Source organism: Macaca nemestrina, chromosome 15, assembly GCF_043159975.1.
Source record: "Macaca nemestrina isolate mMacNem1 chromosome 15, mMacNem.hap1, whole genome shotgun sequence".
Lineage (NCBI taxonomy): Eukaryota > Metazoa > Chordata > Mammalia > Primates > Cercopithecidae > Macaca > Macaca nemestrina.
The window spans coordinates 67,478,162-67,502,715 of NC_092139.1; the positions used below are offsets into that span (position 1 = coordinate 67,478,162).

Sequence of the window (24,554 nt, forward strand, 5' to 3'; positions counted from 1 at the left end):
TGGCTAAGTTGTCCAAACGGCAAAGATGACAGTCTGGTCCTTCCCCTGGAGCTCTGACTCAGGGAGGTCTGAAACCTCTGTCAGCCAGAGAACAGCAGTGAAGGTGGCTGGAGACCCTGGTTGAAAGCCTGCACCCAGTGTTTACAAATGTGGTTGGAGACTGACTTAAACAAGAGTCTGGCCACGTTTTTGGAGGGTGGCTGTGCTGCACTGAGACACCACTTCCACCCCTGGTCAGCTTGGGCTCTCCAAAGCCCATGGGCCAGAACGGCTAGGTGCCCAAACAGCAAAGGTGGTGGCCCTCCCCTCTCTCTGGGAACTCTGTCCCAGGAAGGTTTCAAATCTCCGTTGGCCAGGGAACACTGGTGGGGGTAGCTAGAGTCCTCAGGTGGGAGGTCCTGTCCAGTGATGAGGAACAGGATCAGGGCCTGCTTACAGAAGCAGTCTGGCCATGATTTGGTAAAGCAGCTGTGCCGTGCCACAGGATCTCTTCTGCCCTTGATGGGTTTGTAGTCTCCAAAGCCCACACACTAGAATGACTAAGTTGTCTGAACAGGAAAGATGGGGGCCTGCCCCATCTTGTCTCTCAGAATTTATCCTGTGTGATGCAGCTTAATGTTTAGGCTGTTAATTTTGCTGTCAACATTAGAGTTGTTCAGAAAGAATCTCACTGTTATCTTTTAGGTTAGATATATGAGAATTCATTTTTTCCTGTAAATAAACCTGTTCATGTTTGTTCTCTGTAAAGAAGTCTGTTTCATCTATTTGACATTGATCACAGTCATGTAGGGCAGTAGTGAGTCTAAAACAACATGATAGGATTTCCATTTCCAGTGTTTCCTAGCTGTGTCTTACATTCTGCAGTTCAGAACTGAGCATTCTCAGCGGTCAAAATGCTAAGCTGTCCACTCTACTGAAATACTGATTTTTGCTAATGCTTCCTCATTCAATTTTACAGCCTTAAGAAGTTTATCATTATTCTCAGTTGTCAAAATGCTAAGCTGTCCACTGTACTTAAATGTTGATTTTTGTTAATGATCCTCCCTTAATTTTACAGCCTTTAGAATTTTATCTTTCTTTGCTTTCACACTTTCAATTTCCTCCAAAAGTTTCTTTTCCCTTAGCTGGCTCTGCTGTTTTATTCTGTCTACTTCCAGTCTCAGCATGGCAATTTCTTCCTGCAACATGCGATTTTCATGCAAGAGATCTTTTTCTTTCTTATTGGTAAGAGAAACCTAAGTAAACAAAGGGAACTTTTAATTAGCACTCAAGAGAATGACATATCATGATTTCTTCTGAAATTAAAGGATGACATTTATATTTGTATAAGGAAAGAATTCCCATAGTGGATATTTAACTGGAAAAAAGTTGGACAAAACTTCAAATCTAAAAATGTGTAAATTCCAAAAAGTTGAAATACTTATTTAAAGACCATGAAAAATAAGTCACTAGAGGATTTTTAGAATTTCAGAATTGGAAAAGCCTTTCTCTGAATTATAAAAAACCCAAATGCATAAAATATAAGATTAATATGCTTGAGTATATTTTTAAAATTGGGTTTATTCTCTGATATCTAATCTATCAACTACACCATTGTAAGAACCTTAGCTATGCATATATTTGGACAGAAGCAATTTCTTAAAGTTCTTTAAGTTCCTTTTTCTGAAGAAAGTTTTATCAATATACTACTTTTCTAATATTTTTAGTCAGTTATAAGAATTGCATTTATTCATAACTGTTTAAGCATTGTACCCTTCCACAATGTACACGTAGGTATCTAAACATTGCACTTCTGTTTTAAAAATCCTGTGCACTTTCCAAAATACATAAAGTTGTCTTTTAAATAAATACACATATTAAAACATTTGAAAATGACTAAAGAAAATACCTCAGAATTCATTTTCTTTTCAGCCACTTCCATCTGCTCTTGTTTACCAGTCAGAATCTCTTCTTGTGATATTCCAGCATTCTGTTCTTCCGAAACTTGCTTCTGGGTATCATTTTGTTCATCACTAGAAGAAATTTTGATTTTCATGAAATACTGGAGGTGTCCCTAAAATGATCTACAGGGCAACATGGTGCCATCAGATGTCATTCACACAATGCATATCTGCACATTAATCCAAGACAAGGCACAAGGGTCTCACATCTCTTAACCCAGTTCTCCCCAACCATGTTGGCACCAGGGACTGGTTTTGTGGAAGGTAATTTTTCTGTAGACCTGAGTTGGGGGATGGTTGCAGGATGACTCAAGCACATAACATTCATTGTGCATATTATTTCTATTATTACTTATATATAATGAAATAATTACATAGCTCACCATAATGTAGAATCAGTGGGAGCCTCAGCTTGTTTTCCTGCAACTAGATGGTCCCATCTGGGGGTGACAGTAGATGGTGACAGATCATAAAGCATTAGATTCTCATAAGGAGTGAACAACCTAGATACCCTGTGTAAGCAGCTTACAACAGGGTTTGAGTCACACTACTATGACAATCCAATGCCACCACCGATCTGACAGGAAGAGGAGCTCAGGCAGTAATGTGAGTGACAGAGAGTGGCTTTAAACAGATGTAACTTTGCTTGCTCACCTGCCACTAGCCTCCTGCTCTGTGGTCCAGGTCCTAACAGTCCAGGGACTGGTACTGGTCCATGGCCTGGGGATTGGGAAGCCCTGTGTTAACCCATACTTTTTATATTTATTTTTGGGAAACACTTTCCACTTATATTCTTGATTCCTCTGTATTTTATAGACAACTTAGAAATTCCTTTTGGAACAAGACAGGGTCTAATATTGTGTTTTTAACATACAACCTTGAATTAATTTTATCTGTGTATGCGACAGAGATGTGAAATAAAGTAATCATTAATCACTTTTGATTTTACTTTCATTTCATGCATGTTAAGAATAAAACTGGGAAGTCCTAGGCAGAGCAATTGGGCAAGAGAAATAAAGGACATCCAAATTGGAAAAAAGAAAGTCAAATTATCTCTTCACCAATGATATGATCTTATCCCTAGAAAACCCTAAAGACTCCTACAAAACACTCCTAGACTTGATAAATGAATTCAGTAAAGTCTCAGAGGCTACAAAATGTACAAATACCAATGAGTAGTACCACTATACACTACCTACAACCAAGTTGCGAGTCACATCAAGAACCCAGTCCCTTTGACAATGGCTGCAAAAGAGTAAAATACCTAGGAAAATATGTAACGAAGGAGGTGAGTCAACTATAAAAGGATAACTGGAAAACACAACTGAAGAAAATCAGAGATGACACAAATAAATGAACATACATCCTATGTTCCTGGACTGAAAGCGCTGATATTGTGAAAATGATCATAGTGCCCAAAGAAGTCTACAGATCCAATACAATTTCTATCCAAGTACCAATGTCATTCTTCACAGAGTTATTTTAAAAAGCTGCCATTCATGTAGAACCACAACAGAGCCTGAATGGCAGCACACACACCAAGCAAAAGGAACAAACATGTTGGCATCACATGACCTGAAAACTGTAATTATTTTTAATGAGGTAAAAATGCATAAGAATATTACTGTTATTGTACAGAGAAGACAGTGAACAAGAAAAGGAATTTAAAAAGAGAATATCACTACCATATACATATATTAACTGACAAAGAGACTAAAACCTCCTACTGGAGTTTATGTTAGGACTTGAACAAAAGCTTCTAGAAATACCAATAACAGAAACAAGGCAATTAATTTTAAGGAATAAATTATGCAAAGAAATATGTATTTTGAAAAATGTAAATAGATCTTCCTGAGAGCTATTATTAACCAATCCATCGTGACCACAATTTTAAAATGAGGTCTAAAATTCTGGAATATAAAATAGTTTCATTTTGAACATAGTTAATTGAAGGCAACTTTTAAACAGAAAATGTTCAGTTAAAGTTGAGTCTAACTTAGGAAAGAAATGACCTGTACCAATGGTAACAAGAAGCCACCCAGAGCCAGTTTGAAATCTAATCAACCAATCAATGACCACTGGTCTTGCTCACCAACCAATACAGATGTGAGCAGCTTGCTTCTGAAATACAGCCAAGCAGCAGCACCTGCTCCATCAGAATAGCCAGTGCCGGACCAGTATTCCTCTTACTATAGGAAGCAAAAAATTTCCAACTCTGTCTTTTTATTTCAAATACCAAAGGTTCATAATCCCTTGAAAAGAATTTGTAAGTCCATTAAATGTGCCACCCCATTTTTTTTTTTTAAAAGCAGGTGGCCAGGTGCAGTGGCTCATGCCTGTAATCCTAGCACTTTGAAGGGCCAAAGTGGGTGGATCACCTGAGGTAAAGAGTTCGAGACCAGCCTGCCCAACAAAGTGAAATTAGTAGTCTCTACTAAAAATACAGAAATTAGCCAGGTGTGGTGGCATGCCGCTGTAATCCCAGCTCCTCAGGAGACTAAGGCAGGAGAAATACATGAACCCAGGAGGCGGAGGGTGCAGTGAACTGAGACCCCACCACTGCACTCCAGCATGGGCGATAGAGTGAGACTCTATCTCAAAAATCAAATCAAATAAAATACTAGTAAAGTTTGCAATTCCTCTGACTCAGTTTACCATAATTACAATTATGATTACAAATAAAAGAATAAATAATGAATAACCACAATATTGGGCTTTTCTCCCTAAATAAAAAAATTAATATAAAGAATGTAGCTTATTATAAAAAGCCAAAACAATAATTAAAATGCATATAATTACCAGACAAAACTAATAGAATGACCCATGTCAAAATTTTAAAGTGAGAATCAATCAAACAACATACCCAGGATAAACTCCATTCACTCGTTTAATAAGGATTTATTAGGTAGCTACATCCAATACGCTAGGCATTTTTCTAGGCAGTGAGGATATAGTAGTGAAAAATAAAATCCTTATTCATGAGAGTGAGATAAACACACAATAACAACAGACAGAGAAGACAAAATATACAGTACGTTAGAGGAGAAAAAACTAAAGCAGGAAAATGAAATGTTTATGTGTTTGATGGGGAGGGTGGTGGGAAAGTTGGGATGGTCAGAAAAGTCTCTGCTGAGAAAGGGGATTTCTTTCTTTCTAATACAAAAAACCTTTTATTTGTATATCAAAGACTCTAAGAAATGATGATATAAGGTTAAGAGTGTTGATGTCAAGATACAAATGGATTTGAAGTTAGAGATGATAAATCACTTTGTTTCACTGAACCTTCCCTTGGTTACATTAGAGAGCCTCTCTGGTACACTCCCAGTTGAATCTTAAGCATGATGCATCTGGGTAGTACATGGTTCTTCCTCAGAAAGTGGTTGTTCCATAATGTGTTTCTTTTTACCCTTTTTCTGCTTCTTAGCAGAAAGGAGGTTTTAAATAAAGAACTGAAGGAATGGAAAGAGTAAGCTAGGAGGATATCTGGGGAAAAAGCATTCCAGACACAGGGAACTTCCAAGTACAGAGGTGTGCTTGGAGTCTTTAAGCACTAGGGGTAGAGAAGGGATGGCAAGAAGTTCAGTGTGGCTAAAGCAGAGCAAGGGAGATAATTAGGAGGAAATTTGACACATACTCAGAGTGAAATGGGAGGCAATCAGAAGGGCTGGGGCACAGGACTGACACAATTTGACTTATATTTTAAGTACATCCACTGAGTTAAGAATTGATGAAAAGGGAAGTTTTTAAAAGCCAGGACTATCAATTACCAGTCTATGACACTCATGTAGACTGCAGATGAGGGTGGCTCAGATGTAGAAGATATGACTGGCTTCTGGACATATTCTTCAGATAGACCTGACAAGATTTACTGAGAGAATAGATGTAAGGTGTCAGAGACGGAGAGAGAGATGAGTCAAGAATGACAACGAGATTTTTGGCAGAGCAACTGGAAGAGTTGCCCTTAACCAAAGTAGGAAAGAATACATGAGGGGTAGATTTCAGGAAGGCCATTAGTAGCCCAATTTTGGGTCTGACAAGTGTGTGATACCCAATAGCTAACCAAATAGAGATATCAAGTAGGCAGGCTCATATGGAAATCTGGAATTAGGGAGAGAGATCTGAGCCAGAGACATACATTTGGAAATCACTAGCATATACACGGTAGAAAAAGTCACGAGGGGCTGGGTGCAGTGGCTCATACCTGCAACCCCAACACTTTGTGAGGCCAAGGCAGAGAGATCACCTGAGGTCAGGAGTTTGAGACCAGGCTGGCCAACATAGGGAAATGCTGTGTCTACTAAAAATACAAAAATTAGCCGAGCATGGTGGCACGAACCTGTAATGCCAGCTACTCAGGAGGCTGAGGCAGGAGAATCACTTGAACCCAGGAGGTGGAGGTTGCAGTGAGCCGAGATCACACCACTGAACTCCAGCCTGGGTGACAGAGTGAAACTCTGTCTCAAAAAAAGAAAAAGTCATGAGAGAGAAGATTGAGGACTGAGCCCTCGGAAAAAACAATGTCCAAATGGAGAAAGATGAGGAGGAGCAAGCAAAAGAGGCCATGATGAATGGATTAGAAAGGCAGGAGGAAAAGCCTGAGGGACTGAGGTCCTGAAAGCCAAGTTGAAGACGCTGTTAGAGAGATGTCCTCCATTGGCTCAAATTCTGCTAACAGATTAAATAAAATGAAGTGTATGAAAAATGTCTAGATTTATTACAGAAAAAAATTAGTGATAATCTTGAGGAAAAACAACGTTGGAGGAGTACTGAAACTGAAGACTTACTGGTGTGAGATCAAGAGTGAATGAAAAGAAAATTGAGTTCATGAGTGTAGACATGTTCTTTTAAGGACATCATACTTAGAAGTCATGGCTGAGAATGTTGTTATTTTCTTCCACAGTCATGGAAAATAATAGACAATTAATTTCTAATTTTATATAACAGGTGTAGTCTTCAAATTTTACATAACAATTATATATTTTAAAAGTTATAAAATTATACACATGTGGCATTAAAAATGCCAGACTGAGGTGTTAAATTCTTAAAACTATAGAACTAAAAGTCACCTTAAACAATTCTAGATTCCATAAGCTGAATATCACTTTGTTCATGCTTATACATAAAGACCAAGAAACACTAAACGTTTCAAGGAGAGTATTTCTGGCTTGATAAAAATCAGCCAATTCTAGAACAGTTGATACTCATCAAATATACAAAGTAATTGATCACAGTAAACTACTGAGTTCTATTAACAGGAATAAAGTGGCAGAAATGCAGAAAATAGTCTTATGTTATAAATGAAATTTAAAAAATTATATGAAGTCACTGTGGAAAAATGTGGTGTGGTGAATACTGAAATATATCCTTTTCTAAAAGGAAGGATAATGTCACACATGCCGGACACTTTTATGAATAAGAGTTACTGCATTAGTAGCACCTTCCTTTTAGCACAAGGTCAGCACATTAGCACCTGTGGGCCAAATCCCACTGCCTGTTTTTGTAAGTCAAGTATCTTGGAACCCAGCCACGCTTATTCACTCTACAGTTCACAGAGTCAATTAGCTGGGTGTGATGTTGCACACCTGTGGTCCCAGCTAGCAGAGAGGCTGAGGTGGGAGGATCACTAGAGCCCAGAAAGTGGAGGCTGCAGTGAGCCATGATCACAAAACTGCACTCCAGCCTGGGCAACAGAGACCCTGTCTCAAAAATATATATACAGTCTGCAAAGCCTAAAATATTTACTAACTGACTCTTTGCAGAAAAATCTGACCAAATTCTGGTTTAGTAGATGAAAGATCCTTTGATACATTTTAATAAAAGTTTTACCCAATATACTGAAATGTTTATATTAAATATAGATCCCCATACAATCCCTTGGCAATATTCAGATTGAAGATCCAATATTTCAGCACTCAGGCACTGACAACAAAAATTTAATAACTAGCAATCAAGGTACAGTGTCAATGGAGCATGCAGCTTCCATTTGCAACACAGCAGATATTACAAGAATTCTAACAAAATTATCTTAAGATGTGTTATCAAAGCAAAGGTTTTAAATACATTTTAATTGTGAAATAATCCGTATACTCTAGATCTAACCTCATTTGTAGAAATTGGTTCCATACTACATTATTTTCTGGGAATGAAAATTGAGCTATTTCCTATTGGTAAGGATTTGCTTTTAATAATGATAAATTCCTACTGATAAGGATCCATCTTTTGATATAATGATGCTGTAATAAATGTTCTTATATGTAAGTATATACGTAACAAATCTATACAAGTATCCTTAATATACATATATATCCTTACTATGTTATATATGTGTGTGTGAATATGCTACTCAATTAATGTTCGAAATGCATTTACCAACAGTGTACGACATGTCTTTTTCAATGAGACCATTTCCTTTGCAGCAACACAGATGGAGCTGGCGGCCACTATTCTAAGCAAACTAATGCAGAAACAGAAAATCAAATGCCACATATTCTTACTCATTTAGTGGAAACTAAACAATGAGAACTCATGGACACAAAGAGGAGAATAACAGGCAAAAGGGTCTACTTGAGGGTGGAGCATGGCTGGAGGGAGACGACCAAAAAACTACCTTTTGGGTATTTTGCTTATTATGTGGCTGATGAAATAATCTGTAGCCCAAACTTCCATGATACAGTTTACCTATATAACAAACTGCACATGTACCTCTGAAGCTAAAATAAAAGTTCACTAAAATGTAAAGAAATTCCTTTCTCCTCACATTTGCCAATACTCGTTATTTTTCAAATAAATTAATGACTGGAAAAAATGGTAACTCATTTTTTGCTGATTTTCATTTTTCTGATTACCAGGCAAGGCTGAATATCCTAGGAAAAATATAAAATTTTTAATCATGAATATTAGCCCAAATTAGGATTAGTTTGACAGCATATGGCTGTCTCCTATTAAATGTTGTCATAGGCTTACCTGTGATACTCTTCATTCTCAGTGTCAGGAAATTGCTGACTTTCAGGTGTTCTGCTCTTGCTTTGTGGAATTAATCCATCATCACCATTGCCAGCAGCGGCATCATTAGTCAGGTTTTCTGGTAATCCCATATTATTACTTCCGTGCTTCTTCATGTCTTCTTCAGCCTTGAGTGGAAGTTTGATATTAAGGATATTCACTTTATTGAATAAAAAGAACCTTTTTGATTGATTTTATCAATTGACTCAGTTTGTCATTATTGTAGTCATTAAAAATATTTCACACTTAAGTTTGATCATATATACAGAACAATTACCCTCTAATTTTAAGATGTAATTATCATATCATTGTAAAGTTTGCTTCATTTCTGCTTGACTGAATAAAACAGAATTTTTTAAAATTCAAAAAGGGCCCTCCTTCATTTTGTGCTTTTATTCCCAATGACTCTTCAGAATCTTATATATGTATTTATCCCATTTGACTCGTGGGAACACACAAATAAAAATACAAAGATGCAAAATGTGTCTTCTTCTGTCTTTACCACCTAGATCTCACATTAAGCAGTCAGATTTAGAGGATGAGACACTGTGGGGCTTCAGGAATAGAAAGGAAGATTGCCCTTTTCTGCACTGAGATATTCTTCTCCCCCACTGCCTTTGATCATTTTTTTTCATTTGGTCCCTGGGATATCAAAAACGTGATGGTTCTCACTGAAACATGGGAACCAAAGTTCGCCACAACACAAGGAGCAGAGTGAAACTGCTGAGGTACAAGCGTGGATGCCCAGAAAATAAGATGTTCCCCAAATTTCACATTCGATAGCCGTACAATTTTCTAGCTGGAAGATACACAGAATAAGAAATTATCTTCTTTAGCCACATTAACTATTGATAATCAGACTAAAACCAAGAAAGATAAAATGATTGATCCAAAGCTCCTAAAGTCGCATGACCTAGCACTTTACGGCACCATTCAGGATTATTCCATAATAATGAAAGAATATCTCTGGGGTTTGTATCTCTTTAAAACTCAATCTACAGAATTCTTTCTGAGTTAAATATTAAATTTTTCACTGATGATTTATGCTACTTACATGATAGGATCATGTGTGCCTATACTTACAACACTTTATTAAACAACATAATGTAAAAATCTAATTCAACAGAAACATTTGAATATAATGGTATACCTCTCTATCACAATCCTTGTTTATTTCTGGTTCTTGAGACATTTCCTGCAAATGCAAAAATAGAAGGTTAATTTGCTTGTTGTATTTCTGTGATGTTTCCTCTTTTGGAATGCATGTTTTAAAAATAATTTTATTTTAAGTAATCAAGTATAGACAATGAAAAATTAGAAAATAATTAAAATTAAAATTTAACTGTTAAAATAAATAATTAATTAAAATTAAAAATTAACTTTTTAATCTACGTTCAGCTACTGCCACATCACTGGCTTCTGACTAACATGAGAAAAATAATTCACCTTAGCCAACGGGAGAAGATAAACATGAACCAGCAAACTTAACTTTGTCACCATTTGTTTGGACTCCACTTAATTTATTACGTGTTAAATCTGCCAAAAATGCATCAGCGGATGATTTGTAGTGTTGCAAAGTCTTCCTCACTTGAAAAGAGTTTACCTCACCAAACCCTAACCAGTGAGCCTCTACAGATTACTAACTGAATTGTAGGCATGCTTTCAGTTATTAGGAGCTGAAATCAACACCAAACAGAAAGAAATGCAAATTCTTAAATTTTAATTGAAATTATATGTCGTAATATGATAGTGTTGTGTATCTAGTTTATCTGCTTAAGTCCAGTTCTAATATATTCTAATGTGTACTAATGACAGTGGATAAAAATTTTAATAATCTGTACTCATTTTCTGCAACTGCAGTAAGTTCAAATGTTATTGTTTCTGCACTAACACCAAAGGTCCCATTCTGCAAGATACGATTCTTGTAATAGGCATTTGGGTTGCTTTTATGACCTGGTTCCCTCCCTGAAGAGAAACGCTGAGGTCAATGAGAGATCACAAGGCAGAATATATCTTTCACTTTGCTATCAGTGACTGCAATATAAAACTGCAGATTTTCAATCACTGGCCATGATTACTCTTCAACCACGAATCCAGCTCAGGGACCATCAGTGTTACATTGTTCATAATTCTATTGCTTAATAATATAATCCAATAATTGATGTTACTTTCTTTATCATGTCAGGGTGTTGTAAGAATAAAAGAACAAAGTTCTGGAATTTCTTTTGCCTCTATTCCAAAAGGAAAAATTACCTATAAGCTAATCAAAAAGGCAGATAAGAATATTTTAAATAAGAATATTGTAAAGTAAGAGTATTTTAAAGTTTATAGTGGTTATGTTTTTTAAGTTAAGTTTCAAATGCTAACTTAGAATCTATTGATTCTTCTGTTAATGAGGTTGCTGAATTTATTAAATTTTATGAATCTATTAAAAAGTCCTTAGAAAAAAGAATCTATTCATCCTCAAAACCTAGTCTGAAAGATAATTTCATTTGGACTACCTAATATTATTAAAGCAAAGAAAACAACATTAAATCAAACATTTAAATGTAAAATTTTCCATGCCTCTGGCTGGCTATTTTCACTGCCTTTAAGCCTTTGTGATTCTTCCTCTGATGTCAGCTTTAAGTCTTGTTCTGTTGAGAAATCCATATATTCAGTTAAAATGAACCACTTAGAACAGTTAAAAACTATTGCCTTTATAAAAATAGATTTAAGACAACATTTTATTTTATCTCATAAATTGAGTGTTTAGTGTTTCATGAAATAGTTACTTAGGAAATCACTCTCTAAGACTTCAACAAACCACTTAGGGAGACGCCTGATGAGATTCACTCACAAATTCATCCACCCAACATAAATGAACAAAACCACCAGAAACACAATTTTAAAATACAGTAGAAACATATAAGGTAACACAGAATGTTGTTCTCCACTTCCTAATCATGAAGCAGTAAATGTAATGAAAGGAAATTTAGTTTTAAAGAGAAACAAGTTTTCCTGCACTTAACTACTCTGACTCTAAGGATAGTAACAGGCAGGGCCCAGGTAAGGTTGTGTTGACCCTGTCCAAGAAGCCAGAGCCCACAGGTATGGGTCCAGACATCCCAGAGCAAGGTTAAGAAAACAAATTCTTTTACCGTCTCCCCTTCCCCTCAGCATTTACTCATAGCTATTTGTACAAATGTATATATTTTGCAAGTTCTTCTTTTCCTTCAATGTAGTTGCAAAGTCACAAGCTATGCTGAGGTTGCAAAACTGTCACTATATGATTAACTGCCTTTGTTCTGCTTCTGTAAGCTTGCCTTTATAAGCCAGGCTCTGTCTTTGTTCAGGACTCAGCATTTGGATGCAAATCCACTGAACCGGTGTGCACCTAAATAAAATCCTCCTGTTTCACCCACTGGGTCTCTCCTGCCTCCTGTTTTCTGCAACAATAGTACCTTATAAATGATTTCCAAAACTACTACTGACACCTTTATTAGTGCACAGTGTCTTCCTAATATCTAAAATGTTTCCCTCTACTATTCTGACAAATTTATTTTCTTTTCTTTTTTTTTTTCTTCTTCTTCTTTTTTTTTTTTTTTTTTTTTAGCCAGGGTCTTTCTCTGTCACCAGGCTGGAGTGCAGTGGCACAATCTCAGCTCACTGCAACCTCTGACTCCCTGGTTCAAGCGATTCTCTTGTCTCAGTCTCCCAAGAAGCTGGGATTACAGGCATGCACCATCATGCCCAGCTATTTTTCATATTTGTAGTAGAGATGACGTTTCATGATTGGCCAGGATGTTCCTGATCTTTTGACCTTGTGATCCACCTCCTCCAGCCCCCCAAAATGCTGGGATTACAGTTGTGAGACACAACAACTGGCCTTATTTTCATCTTTTAAAACAATGATATGTGAAGTCTTCCTTGATTCTGCATGTCTTTCCCCAGATAAAAAGGTACCTCCTTCTTGAGGCTGCCTTCTGACTTCACTGATTTTTCTACTGCATCTTTACCACCTGAACTCTACGTTATTCCCCCACATATCTGTCCCCTCTGCTCCAAGACTGCAGAGAACAGTCTTGCACATCATCTTTGTAAAAACAGTCTTTATTTTACTCAGAAATTTCTTATTGAGTCCTGCTACATACATGCTAGGCATTAGGGTTTAAAAACAATGAAAATAAAGCATATCAGGGATGGCTTTTCTAGAACACATGCCCAAGCACAGACTGAAATATTGAGGCTAGCCAGATTAAAAGTGGTAGAGGGAAGGAAAGGGTAACAGCATTCCACACAGCAGCAAGAGCAGGAGTGAGGCCTGAAAGAGTGAACGAGTGAGTAGGACATTACCAGCAACTCAGTAATGCCAGAGAAAGGGCGCACAGGGAAAAGGGCTAAAGATGGAGAGTGGGGCAGAAGTCAGATTATGAAACCTGATGTGTAATTTTAAGATGCTTGGACATTAATGTTCAAGAGTGATCCCTGGTCCTATCTGCATTTAGAAAAATATCATTTTAATGCCAAAACCAATATTCCTAGTGAGCCAATAGTCATTAAGACAAGGTGACAGATAGCTCTTGTGGACACAGCTGAGATGTTACTATGTAGCAAATTCTCAATAATTCTCATGAGCACTTGGAAAGTGAATTCTATAATAATTCAAAGAAATTATAATCAATCACTTAATATTTGGTTTGGGAAGGTGCTTTCTAAAGTTATAGTGCATACGAATATAATTCATAGTTGTGAATTCAGAGATGTGACAATAAAGCAATGAAACTACACTGTGTTTGAGTCAGTAATCTTCAGATTTCTATCTCGTCTTCCTACCCGGTCTGTAAATTCTAAGTATAATCTTGGTACTCACTCTCAAGTTTATGTTAAATACTAGCCTATAAAAAAACACTCTTTCTCTTACTTCTTTTTGTTATTTATATGTTGCTGTTATTAAAGGAAGAACACAAAAATGCCCCACTGAAGGGATTCTATTTGGTTGCAGGCTACAAGAGGGGAAAAACAGAAAGCATATTTTGCAGAAAATAGTATTTCAGAAATCAGAACTATGACATGAAGTCAAGCAGGGCACTCTAGGACTGAATTTGCTGTGCTTCTTTAATACACTCCTTGCTCTCTTTCTTTTCTGGCAGCCGTGACTCACACAGGTCATGGAGACTATCATTCCCTAAGAGGAACACAATTCTGATATTCATCTTTATCTATTAAGTTCACCTATCCCAATTCTGTGTTCTGTGGATGCCAACTTTCGGTCACTGATGGTGATACACATGGACAGTTTCATCAACTTTCAGATTCTTTGATCTTTGATAAGTCTTGTTACTGAGAGTCAAAGTAGTAGGATGTGAGTTATAAATGCTGGTTATCCAATTACCTACTCAAAATATACTACATGAATATTCCATTAAACATGCATAGGAAAAAAATGGTCATTCCTGCTGACCTGCAGCTCTTTGCTCTTCTGTATTCACCAGAAAATTTCCTACTCCTTCCTCATGTCCAGGTTAAATACTAGTGTACGACCTGGAAACCTGTAAATCATCTGACATTTCTCTCGGTCCCCCAAGCCTTTCTCATTCAATTATCACTAAATCATATGGACTATACCTCTCTTCTGCCTCTGCTTTATATTCCCACTGCCACTGGGAACATAAACTTTACAAAATGGCTTCTATTTAAAAGAAAACCGTCAACTACTAATGTTAGTTCTTACATGAAAAAATTAAGCAAAACAAATAAAAAGGCATAACACCATAAAAACAAAGACCAACATATTAAAATGAGTAACTGAGATTCCTAACTTTATTCCACCATGGACGGGTGAAAACCTTATAATACATTGATACTAGTCCAAGGACGTGTGATGAAAACTATAGCTGACTATTGCAAAAGCTTCCTTTGTCTCCTGGTTTCTTTCCATGGTAACCTTCCACCAACCCCAGGAAACTATAGGCCACAGTCCAAACTAAATCTGCCTTATGGTTTGTAAATAAAGTTTTAAAGGAGCTCAGTCATGCCTGTTTGCTTACATAGAATCATGGTGGCTTTCACTCTACAACAGCAGACAACAGCAGGGGTAAGTAGTTATGACAGAGACCACATAGTCTAAAATATTTCCCACCTGGTCCTTTACAGGAAAAGCTTGCTAACCCATTTTACACCATAACCAGAATGCCTTAATACTCACATTTAATCTTGTGACTCCCCTGCTCCCATGTCTCCAATGAGCCCCTGCAGCAAACATTGTCGACTCCCTACCAATAGCCATTCCTTATTCTTTCTTGCAGAAGAAACACAAGTCTATTGGGATGTTTATTATCCCAATCTCCCTCCTCAGCCTTAGAAAGGGAAACGTTAATTCTAAGCTAATCACGTATTTGCATTCCCAGTGCCTGGTTTGGGAATGAGCAGGTAGTGTAACACAGCCAATGAAATGTTACAGGAAGCCCCTTGTGTACTTCTAAGTTTTCTCCCTGTTTAGAAAACACAGGTGAAGAAAAGAAGCCCTTGAGATGTTGTGTTGTGAGAACAAGATGTTTGGAGCTGTTGCAGATTACCCAACCATGAAAGGAGACATGAATAAAACACTGTCGACAGCACAGAAAGAGGGACAAGAGGGATCCCTAGGATATCACTGAACAAACAAAACAACTCTGGTTCCTACTGTTTTCACCACTGCTCATCAGTATTTGCAGTCCAAAGCATTCTACCTGGTAAACTTCCCATGGCCCACAGGATAAAACCTACTCATTTCTGTAGTATTAAAAAGTCTGTCATAAACTTGCCTTACCTAAGTATTCACCTCATTCCCAACCTCTGGTATCTCACACTTTTGGTGCTGGCAGAACTGAACTGTTCAGAAACCCTGCAAAGTTCACTCAAGCATCTTGTCTTTTGCACTTGCTGCCCTTCCTGCCAAACAGGCAATCTCCTTAGATGTTCCTTCTGGCCAACACACAATCTTGTTGCATGTTTCTTCTGTCAAACATTATTCTTCTGCTTCTTTACCTAGAAAAATTCTTCTCACTCTGCATGCTTCCCTTGAATCATACCTACGTTTTTTTTTTTTTACCAAAACTTTCCTTCCTCATCACTTATGTCTGGCACATAATCAATATATAATAAATTATAAGCTTCCAGTGGGCATCTAGCACACAGTAAGAACTGAATAAAGTAGTAAAATAAAAAAATAATGACAATGATAATAACAAACTCCTGTCTGTATTTTTAATTGTGTTCTATTGCATTAGAAAAATGCTTAGTATCTAAAAGACATTCAATAGTTATTTGTTAAGTGAAGTGAAAACATAAATGGAAATATTTTCTTTGTAAATTCTATTGAAAAAGCACAGAAATGAAATAGAGACAGCTCTATTATGAGCACCTTAAGGATCAAAACTACATCTGCTCCATCTTTATCTCCTGCAACTTATAAAACCAAACTTATAAAAGTTCTTTGATAAATTGATGGCTAAATTAAAGGTGTTCTCATATCGTTTGGGTTATACAATGTATTAGGTGTCCACAACCAGGTAGCATACTAGCATTTTTGTTATTGTGAAACATTTTTCTAATTTTATTATAATCTCCTGAGCCTAGAGTTGAGAAATTTGTATATTTATTATGACAATCTTTTGGCAAATGGTAGCAGAGCATTTGTTCTAACAAAATTGCTGTTATCATGACAACTAACCAGCAGGTAGAAGAGCACATCTTCCTCCAACAAAGTAAATGTGTCTCTTTCCAACTTCAAATGAGGAAGAATGAAGTCAGTAATAGTGAGACCTTGTTGGGACAAGCATATGTAACATAACTTTGCTCCAGCATTCTTTTGAGATCAAAAGTTCCTTACTTTTACTTTTTTATCTATGGTAGGACCACCCAGAGCAGGGGTCCTCAACTCCCATGCTACAGACCGGTAGCAGTCCATGGATTATTATGAACCCATGGATTATTATGAACCACACCACACAGGAAGAGGTGAGCAGTAAGCAAACCAGGGAAGCTTCACCTGTACTTACAGCCAACCAATAATAATGGCTCATATTATTGCCTGAACTCTGCCCCTTCCTAGATCAGTGACAGCACTAGCTACTCATTGGAGCATGAACCCTGTCGTGAACTGCCCACCCGAGGGATCTAGGTTGTGTGCTTCCTATGAGAATCTAATGCCTGATGATCTGTCACTGTCTCATGTTGCCGCCAGATGAGACCATCTAGTTGCAGAAAAACAACCTCAGATCTTCCACAGATTCTACATGATGGTAAGTTGTATAATTATTTCATTATATATTACAATGTAATAATAATATAAATAAAGTAGCACAATAAATGTAACATGACTGAATAATCCTGAAACTATCCCCACCTTCCCCCAGCCCATAGAAAGACTGTCTTCCACAAAACTGGTCCCTGGTACCAAAAAGATCAGGGACAACTGACCTAAAGTAATTCACTATCACAAGGGTTACCTGGATTGCTGTTTTCAGAAGAGATTTTTAGCATCTGTTTTTCTTCGTAGTCAGAAAGTAATTGGCAAATTCTATGTATAAAAATGTAATAAACCAAATTACTATTTTAATACTGACGTAAAACACTTACCAAATGTAAAATTCTTAGAGTATTTCAAACAATATCATAATATCAGAACTTAACAGTATTATCCCATCCACTTATGAGTACATTCTACAAACTTCTCTTGAAGCTTCTAAGTAAAGAAGACAAAAATGTAGGGTGAAATGCTCATAAATCAAGAGCAGTGTGACCCAGTAAATTAGCTTGCATTAGCATGACATAATAGAAAGCGTTCCAACTCTGCTTAAGTCCTAGCTCCATAATGAACAGCTGCTATTTGTTCTTGGATGACTTGCTTATCTTCTTCAACAAAGTGAGGACTTTGCTACCTTCTTTCGCTAGGTTGTTACAAAGATTTAACAAGATAACATTTTTTAAATGCTCAGAGAAATAGTAAAGCAAAGTAATAATCTGTTCCTAAACATTGTAACTAAAATTATCTTGGAATCCCAAATAAAACCCAATGCATATTTTGTTCATAGGTTCTAATATGCAAATGTTATAGTTTTCAGCAAATGTTATTAAGTCTTAATTTTGCTTCTTAGTTTTCCTGCTCCTTAGGGCTTATAATTCTGGCCATCTCAACTACGTCTTAGTTTGTAACCAAATTTACTCATAAATATCTCATTAGAGTAGATAATGTGAGTGTCCACTATTACGGAGTTGACCAATCACACCAATGGCAGAAAAACCAATGGATGTTAAGACCTGGCTTGGACCAGTGATCCTTCTGTACCGACTCCAACTCTGAGCCAGCAGATGTTTCTTAGGATAATGGTTTATATTGATGTTCAATTCCACCTGACATGGAGACCAAAACTCTACCTATATGTTTTTTAGTTTCCATGAAGAAGTTGTAAGTTGACATTCTCTAATTTTTGACATACACACTAACAACATATTTTGCACCAAACACATTATTCAGCTCTGAATCACCTCATAGACCATCTTACATGACTATTTTTTTAGTGCAAATCACAATTTCAATATTTTGGTGGCACCCATTTTTTGCTTTGATTCACACTGTTTCCTTAGAGCTAGTCAGCAAATAGTCAAATGACCTTCCAGTGACTGACCAAACTATGGAATGCTTCAAAAATTTGTGCTGCTTCCTTATGCAGAAGCCATGCTAATTTTCTCTGTATTGTTCCCATTTTAGGATATGTGCTGCGGAAGCAAGCACAAAGCCCTATTTTTACACATGATTAGTGATGAGTCATGCACAGGGCTTGGTTCTGTTAAGTCCAACTAACCTACTTGAGATTCTGAGAATTCTCTTCAATGGCTCCCTGTGAGGTAGAATTTGAAGATATTTTAAAATCTTGAGTTACAGATGAAAGTAGCTTGGACGATTTTCATTATCATGTAAAACAGATCACTCAAGGGCCGACCACAACTGGGAGCCACTGCTTGGAGAAGGTTCATAAATGGACTTTCTACTGCCTAAGGTTCTATAGAGAATATAAAGGTGCCTCACAGTACAGATCTGATAGCAAAGAAGAAGAAACAAACACTGATCTCTTTCTGTCACATTATTTGAACCCCTCTGACCCTTTAGAACAAGCCCAATTAATATCTGCCAGAGAAAAGACCAACAACGGCCTCAAAGGATTTTGTACCATGAAGGTCTCAGCTAATTCTTGGCTAAGATGTGGTTTCCACATTAGGTTCTGAATACGGGGGCAAGTGTCATTTTGCTCACTTTGTCTGCAGATCAAGTCAGGATGCCCAGCTGCCAGAGCAGGGTGCTGGTGCTTTGGGAACAATGGCTGAGCATAGAAGCATAGATATGGGAACTTAAAGACTTGAGGGATCTGAATCAGTAAGGGCATCTTGGTGTCAAAGGTCAACCATTACCAGGCAACAGGACCAGTTTGAGTGGCAACAACGCAGCAACAGAAACAAGGGAAACATCAGAATGACTGGAATGTCCTTTTTATTCTCCTCCTTCTGACTTGATAAAAGGGACTGTCTTCCTTGGATTTAGTGAATCCCTTCAGTTATTGAAAAATTCAAGGAGTATGTAGGAAATAGTCACCAGAAGACAGTACAAGGTTTTCTGTTAAGCTGGACATTTCAAGACTCAAATAACTAAACAGAAAAATGAAAGATATGACACTGTTTTTTAATCCCATCCATAGGTGTTATACTTGGATGAAATGAACAATGTTGGGATCTCTAAGTATCAAGGTCTTAAAAGTCCTGAGATAAAGAATCCTGTATCCATTGGTACTTCTAAATCATCTTGCTTTTTTTTTGATTTCTTGCTGATGCAGGGGACTAACTGACTGCCACTCTAAAACTAGCTGAACCGCACTATGACATCTCACCTGATATGTAAGATGCTATTGTTATAATTATTTTAAACCTCAATTTAGCATTAACTCGCCTTTTAATGTAAACACTTACACATTATGATGACTAGAAACAGCATAGTCTCTGGCTGTCTGTCCAGATAGATCTTTAGAAGAGACATCAATATTTTGCTCGAGTAGAAGGCTGACTATACTTGCTGATCCACAACATACAGCAAGTATCAGAGCATTTCTAAAATGACAGAGACAATTTCTCCCTTAGGAACTGTAATAAACTTATTTTAAAAGCTAATTTTATATACTTTATCAACTTAACATCTTACCTGTCCATACAGAATTAAAGATTTACATGCACTAAAACACACAAGCACTTGGGTGCTTAAGTGTTCATCTTTGTAAAATACCAACAAGGTTTAAAAGAAGGGACAACAAGGAAACCTCTTATCTCGGTGAGGTATTGGAAAGTAGAAGACATTAATTTAAAGTCTTTCAATGGGCAAAAAACAATGCTAGGGCCACTTATCTGAAGTGGACAAACTTATAAGTGAAAATTTCCTTACAGCTTCCCTAGATTGATATGCTGTAATAGAAAATCAGCTAGAGGGTAAGATAAGTAAGACCTCTCTGCTTGCTGAAAGCAGTAATATTAATAATACTGGTAAGAATAGTCATAGGAGTTTCAGTTAATGATGCCAATAAGCATGTGCTAGGCACTGAATTAAATGCCATATATATCTTCCTTACTTATGCACAATCAATTTGAAGGATATATTCTCCTACTTTTCATATATGACAACACATTTGGTGGTAAATAAGATTCCCAAGGTCACACACTTACCAAGTAAGAAAGCTAGGGATTAAACCCAGTCTTGTGTGAATTCAAAGCCTAGCTCTTTTCTCTTTATCACCCACCTACGGCTTGCCTTCATTAAAGGAAAAGTGTATCCACTTAAAACTATCTTCACTCCCTCTCTCCATACCAATTAAAAATAAAACCATCAAAATACACTGGAAATAAAAAAGGAAAAGCTGTTGGACCCACAGTATGTGGGAATAGCAATTAATTGTCAAGTAGGGATAAGCTAACATTAATATTCTTCAAACAAGGCAACTTAAAGCAGACTCATTGAATAGAAAAAAGGATTTTCAACTCCTATTTATGTTTCATGCAGCATATTTAGCAGAAAAGCATATACGACACAGAGGTTAAAAACTACTAGAAAAGGTTAAGAAGTTCAATACTGGGTCATAAAGTAAACTAAAAGCTAAAGTTCACATTTCATAAAATTAACATGAAATCCCTTTAACTAACATAATCTCATCTAACCAAAAACATCATACAACAAATAACATCAGTCAATACAATAAGAGAAGATGAATCCTACTAAAACTGTTCTTCATGTTGCCCAGTCCAAATAATTGTTTTTCTACTTAACTGATTTGTGTTGATACTCATCACTATGTCCCAATAAGTATAATTTAATCTTACTAATTTATTATTTATGACTTGAGTGACTGCTATCAATCTCGAACAACACACAGATTAAAAGAAATAACTATACCTTCCACATCTGTCACGTGCACTTAAATTAGCTTTTTTCTTGATTAAAAATTTCACCACTTGCTGTTTTTGTCCATGTACACCAAGCAAAAGTGGTGTGAGGCCATGCTGTAAAACAATATAAAACAAAAACAATATGTAATTCAAAAAATTACCTATTTCTCAGCTGAACTGGAAACTTTATATAAGATCCCGTGGACTTACACTCATAGAAAGTAAATCAAATGTAGCTGCTTCCATCTTACTCTTCTGTGCTTTCCCACATGCTGCTGCTTCCCTTGGAAACACCCCTTCGCTGCCTGACCACATCAACTCTGATCATCTCAAAAACTCACTTTCAACATTTACTGCTTCTAAGACTCTTTGCTTCTAACCCAGCATTTGGCATGGCACTTTTGGATGACGATTTTTTTTCCATTTAAACAAAGAGCTTCTTGAGGGCAGGGGATGTATCTTTTATCTCTATATTATCCAACCCTAAGACAAAATTCTTGTGTATAAAGCAAGAATTTGAATGTAAAATATTTCTTTAGTTTCAAATGTTTTACCAAAAGTTCAAGCTCCAATGTGCAATAAAAATTGCTATTAATACTCCTACTGCCCATTTGAAGAATTTTTCCATTCATTCATTTAAAATCTATTTGTATTTACTTTTTCCAGATTGTTAACTAAATCATCAGTTCATAGGATTACTGAAACTAACAGAATTCCCGTCTGTATTCTTAATAACTCCATGGTTTTTAGTGTTTAAACCTGCCATCTTGATTATGTCAAAGCTCTGCAAACATAAGAGACATAATGGATAGTCCACAATACAGCTTCAATTGATTAAAAAAAAGGTTTAGAATTTGCTACAATTCTAATTGAGAAAACTCTGCTCTTAACAATGACTTACTGACCTAAGCACTTGAATAAGTGAACAAAGAGACACAAAATCCTGAGAGGGCCATTCTCTACTTAATGAAAGACTACTCACTGCAAATTTCTAAAGACCTTCTGAATGGCAGGGAATAACTGAAGGTATAAAGGAAAAGGCATTATTCCGTAAGCTGATAGTGCCAATAATATTCATTTTAATGTCTCATCCACATATAAAAGTCAGACTTGGCCAGGAATGGTGGCTCACACCTGTAATCCTAGCATTTTGGGAGGCTGAGGTGGGTGATTCACTTGAGCCCAGGAGTTCAAGGTCAGCCTGAAAAACATGGCATTAACCTCATCTCTACTAAAAAACAAAAAAAACAAAAAACAAAAACAAAAACAAACACTGAGATTGGAGAACCACCTGAGCTTGGGGAGGTCAAGGCTGTGGTAAGCTGTGATCACACCACTGCACTACAGCCTGGGGAACAGATTGAGACCCCATCTCAAAAACAAACCAAAAAAAAAGTTAGATTAATGTTATTGGAAAGGAAAGATTGAAAGGAATTAGCACATATGCAACTCCAACTCTTCTGGAAATATCTTAAGTTTCTGAGACATAAGAATTTACATATTACACTTATGTATTCATGGTTCTTAAGCAGAAGTGTATCCAGATTTTGAGAAATTTGTTGTTGTTGTTGTTGTTGTTGTTAGAGACAGGGTCTCATTATGTTGACCAGGCTAGACTCGAACTCCTGAGCTCAAGCAATCCTCCCACCTCAGACTCCCCAGCAGCTGGGACTACAGCCCTGCAACACCACGCCTGGCTTCAAGGAAACATTTTTAAATGTACATATTAGACTGACTCTATCAAAACCTTCAGGGGAAAGCCTAGACTTGTGGATTATTTAAAAATTTTCCTGAGGTGACTGGAATGCACAACTCTAGCTGGAATCTAGTACAATAGATGATTACTTCAGTCTCAGCGCTCATCCACATAACCAATTCCCTTTATCATTTGAGGATTTGGCCAAAAAGAGGAAAGAGTAGGAGAGAGACTCATTTGCTGAAAACATCACATAATTTTCCCCGGTAAGAGTAGAACAAGGTCTAGTAAACTCAAAATCCAACCTGATCTTGCTCCATATAAGCCCCTTATCACCCACCTTCCCATCAAGATATTCTAGAGTTGAAAGCAGAGTTGAGACTCCAATTGGCCATTTTTACCAGAATAGGACACTAAGTCAGTTAATTACTTGTCGTTCCCTCTGCTCAAGTGTTTCCCACTACATTACCACCTATTCACTGCCAATCTGGATCCTCAGAGGCTTCCTGAAATTGATCTCTAAGCAGTTTACAACCCATTAACTCCCTCTCCCAAACTGAAAACTGTCATTCTCTAAAATTGAAAAGAACCTTGTCTCACCATACAAAGGAAACAAATGAATGATCAACAGCAACACACACACACACAGAAAACCTCTTCATGGTCTTTCCCTCCATTACCCAATTTCCAAATTGGCCTTGATATTTCTGATTGCTGTCTTTTTCCCTTTCTGCTTCTGCCTCATGTGCAATCAGAAATATCTTAAGACTTGTCACTGAGAAAAAGACTTGTCACTGAGAAATCCATCACCTCATATCTATTACTGTTTTTTTTTTGTTTTTTTGTTTTTTTTTGGAACTTGCCAAAGGGGCAGGATTACTATTCACTGAACTCTGTTTGAGTTTTCTTGGAGTTTTAATGTAAAACCTATTTCCAGGGCAAATTTTGTCATTTTACATTTATTAGGGGAAAAAAAACCTGGCATGAAAAAAAAACAAAGTATTACCTTATACAAATTCAGTGTTTTTAAAAAAAACATAAACCACAAGAGCATTAAAAAAAAAAAACTGTACCCTCGAATGCTTCTTTAAAAGTAACAATATTTAAAATAAAGTCTTAGATAATTAACTCATTTCAAACTATTTTCATTCAGGTTATGCTTGAGCTTCCAAATATGGAAAACTGGCCCTTACCCAGGTCAACGTTAAAATGAATGCATTTCAGTATTTTGAAGATGAAATTGGTAGACCCATACCTTGTTTTTTGATTCAATATCAGCACCGTATAAGAGCAGTGCTTTCGCCATTAATTTATCTTCATTGTAGATAACATAGTGTAGAGCAGTATTTCCATACTCATCTGGAATATTTGGATCAGTGCCATGTTCCAGCAACATTAATGCACATTCATCTTCTTGGCATTGTACAGCCTGTCAGTATTAGACCAAAAATAAATTATAAGTCCTGAGAATT

The 24,554-nt window shown here is 36.7% G+C and overlaps 1 protein-coding gene and 1 non-coding gene across 2 annotated transcripts in view; both read right to left on the minus strand.

The window, feature by feature from the left end:
- Window positions 1-259: 259 nt before the first annotated feature.
- Window positions 260-24,554, minus strand: part of LOC139358610 (POTE ankyrin domain family member G-like) — a 29,875-nt gene continuing 5,580 nt past the window's right edge. Inside the window, exons 3-12 of the mRNA XM_071079835.1 lie at window positions 24,338-24,511; window positions 21,394-21,500; window positions 19,926-20,063; window positions 17,414-17,484; window positions 11,508-11,578; window positions 10,093-10,137; window positions 8,904-9,070; window positions 1,889-2,012; window positions 1,089-1,235; window positions 260-980 (exon numbers count right to left, since the gene is read on the minus strand). Of these exons, the coding sequence (XP_070935936.1) occupies window positions 897-980; window positions 1,089-1,235; window positions 1,889-2,012; window positions 8,904-9,070; window positions 10,093-10,137; window positions 11,508-11,578; window positions 17,414-17,484; window positions 19,926-20,063; window positions 21,394-21,500; window positions 24,338-24,511 (1,128 nt within the window). The 3' untranslated portion in view covers window positions 260-896. The remainder of the gene's footprint in view (window positions 981-1,088; window positions 1,236-1,888; window positions 2,013-8,903; window positions 9,071-10,092; window positions 10,138-11,507; window positions 11,579-17,413; window positions 17,485-19,925; window positions 20,064-21,393; window positions 21,501-24,337; window positions 24,512-24,554) is intronic.
- Window positions 18,593-18,699, minus strand: LOC139358984 (U6 spliceosomal RNA). Its single transcript, XR_011614484.1, has one exon. It is a non-coding gene; the product is annotated as a U6 spliceosomal RNA (small nuclear RNA).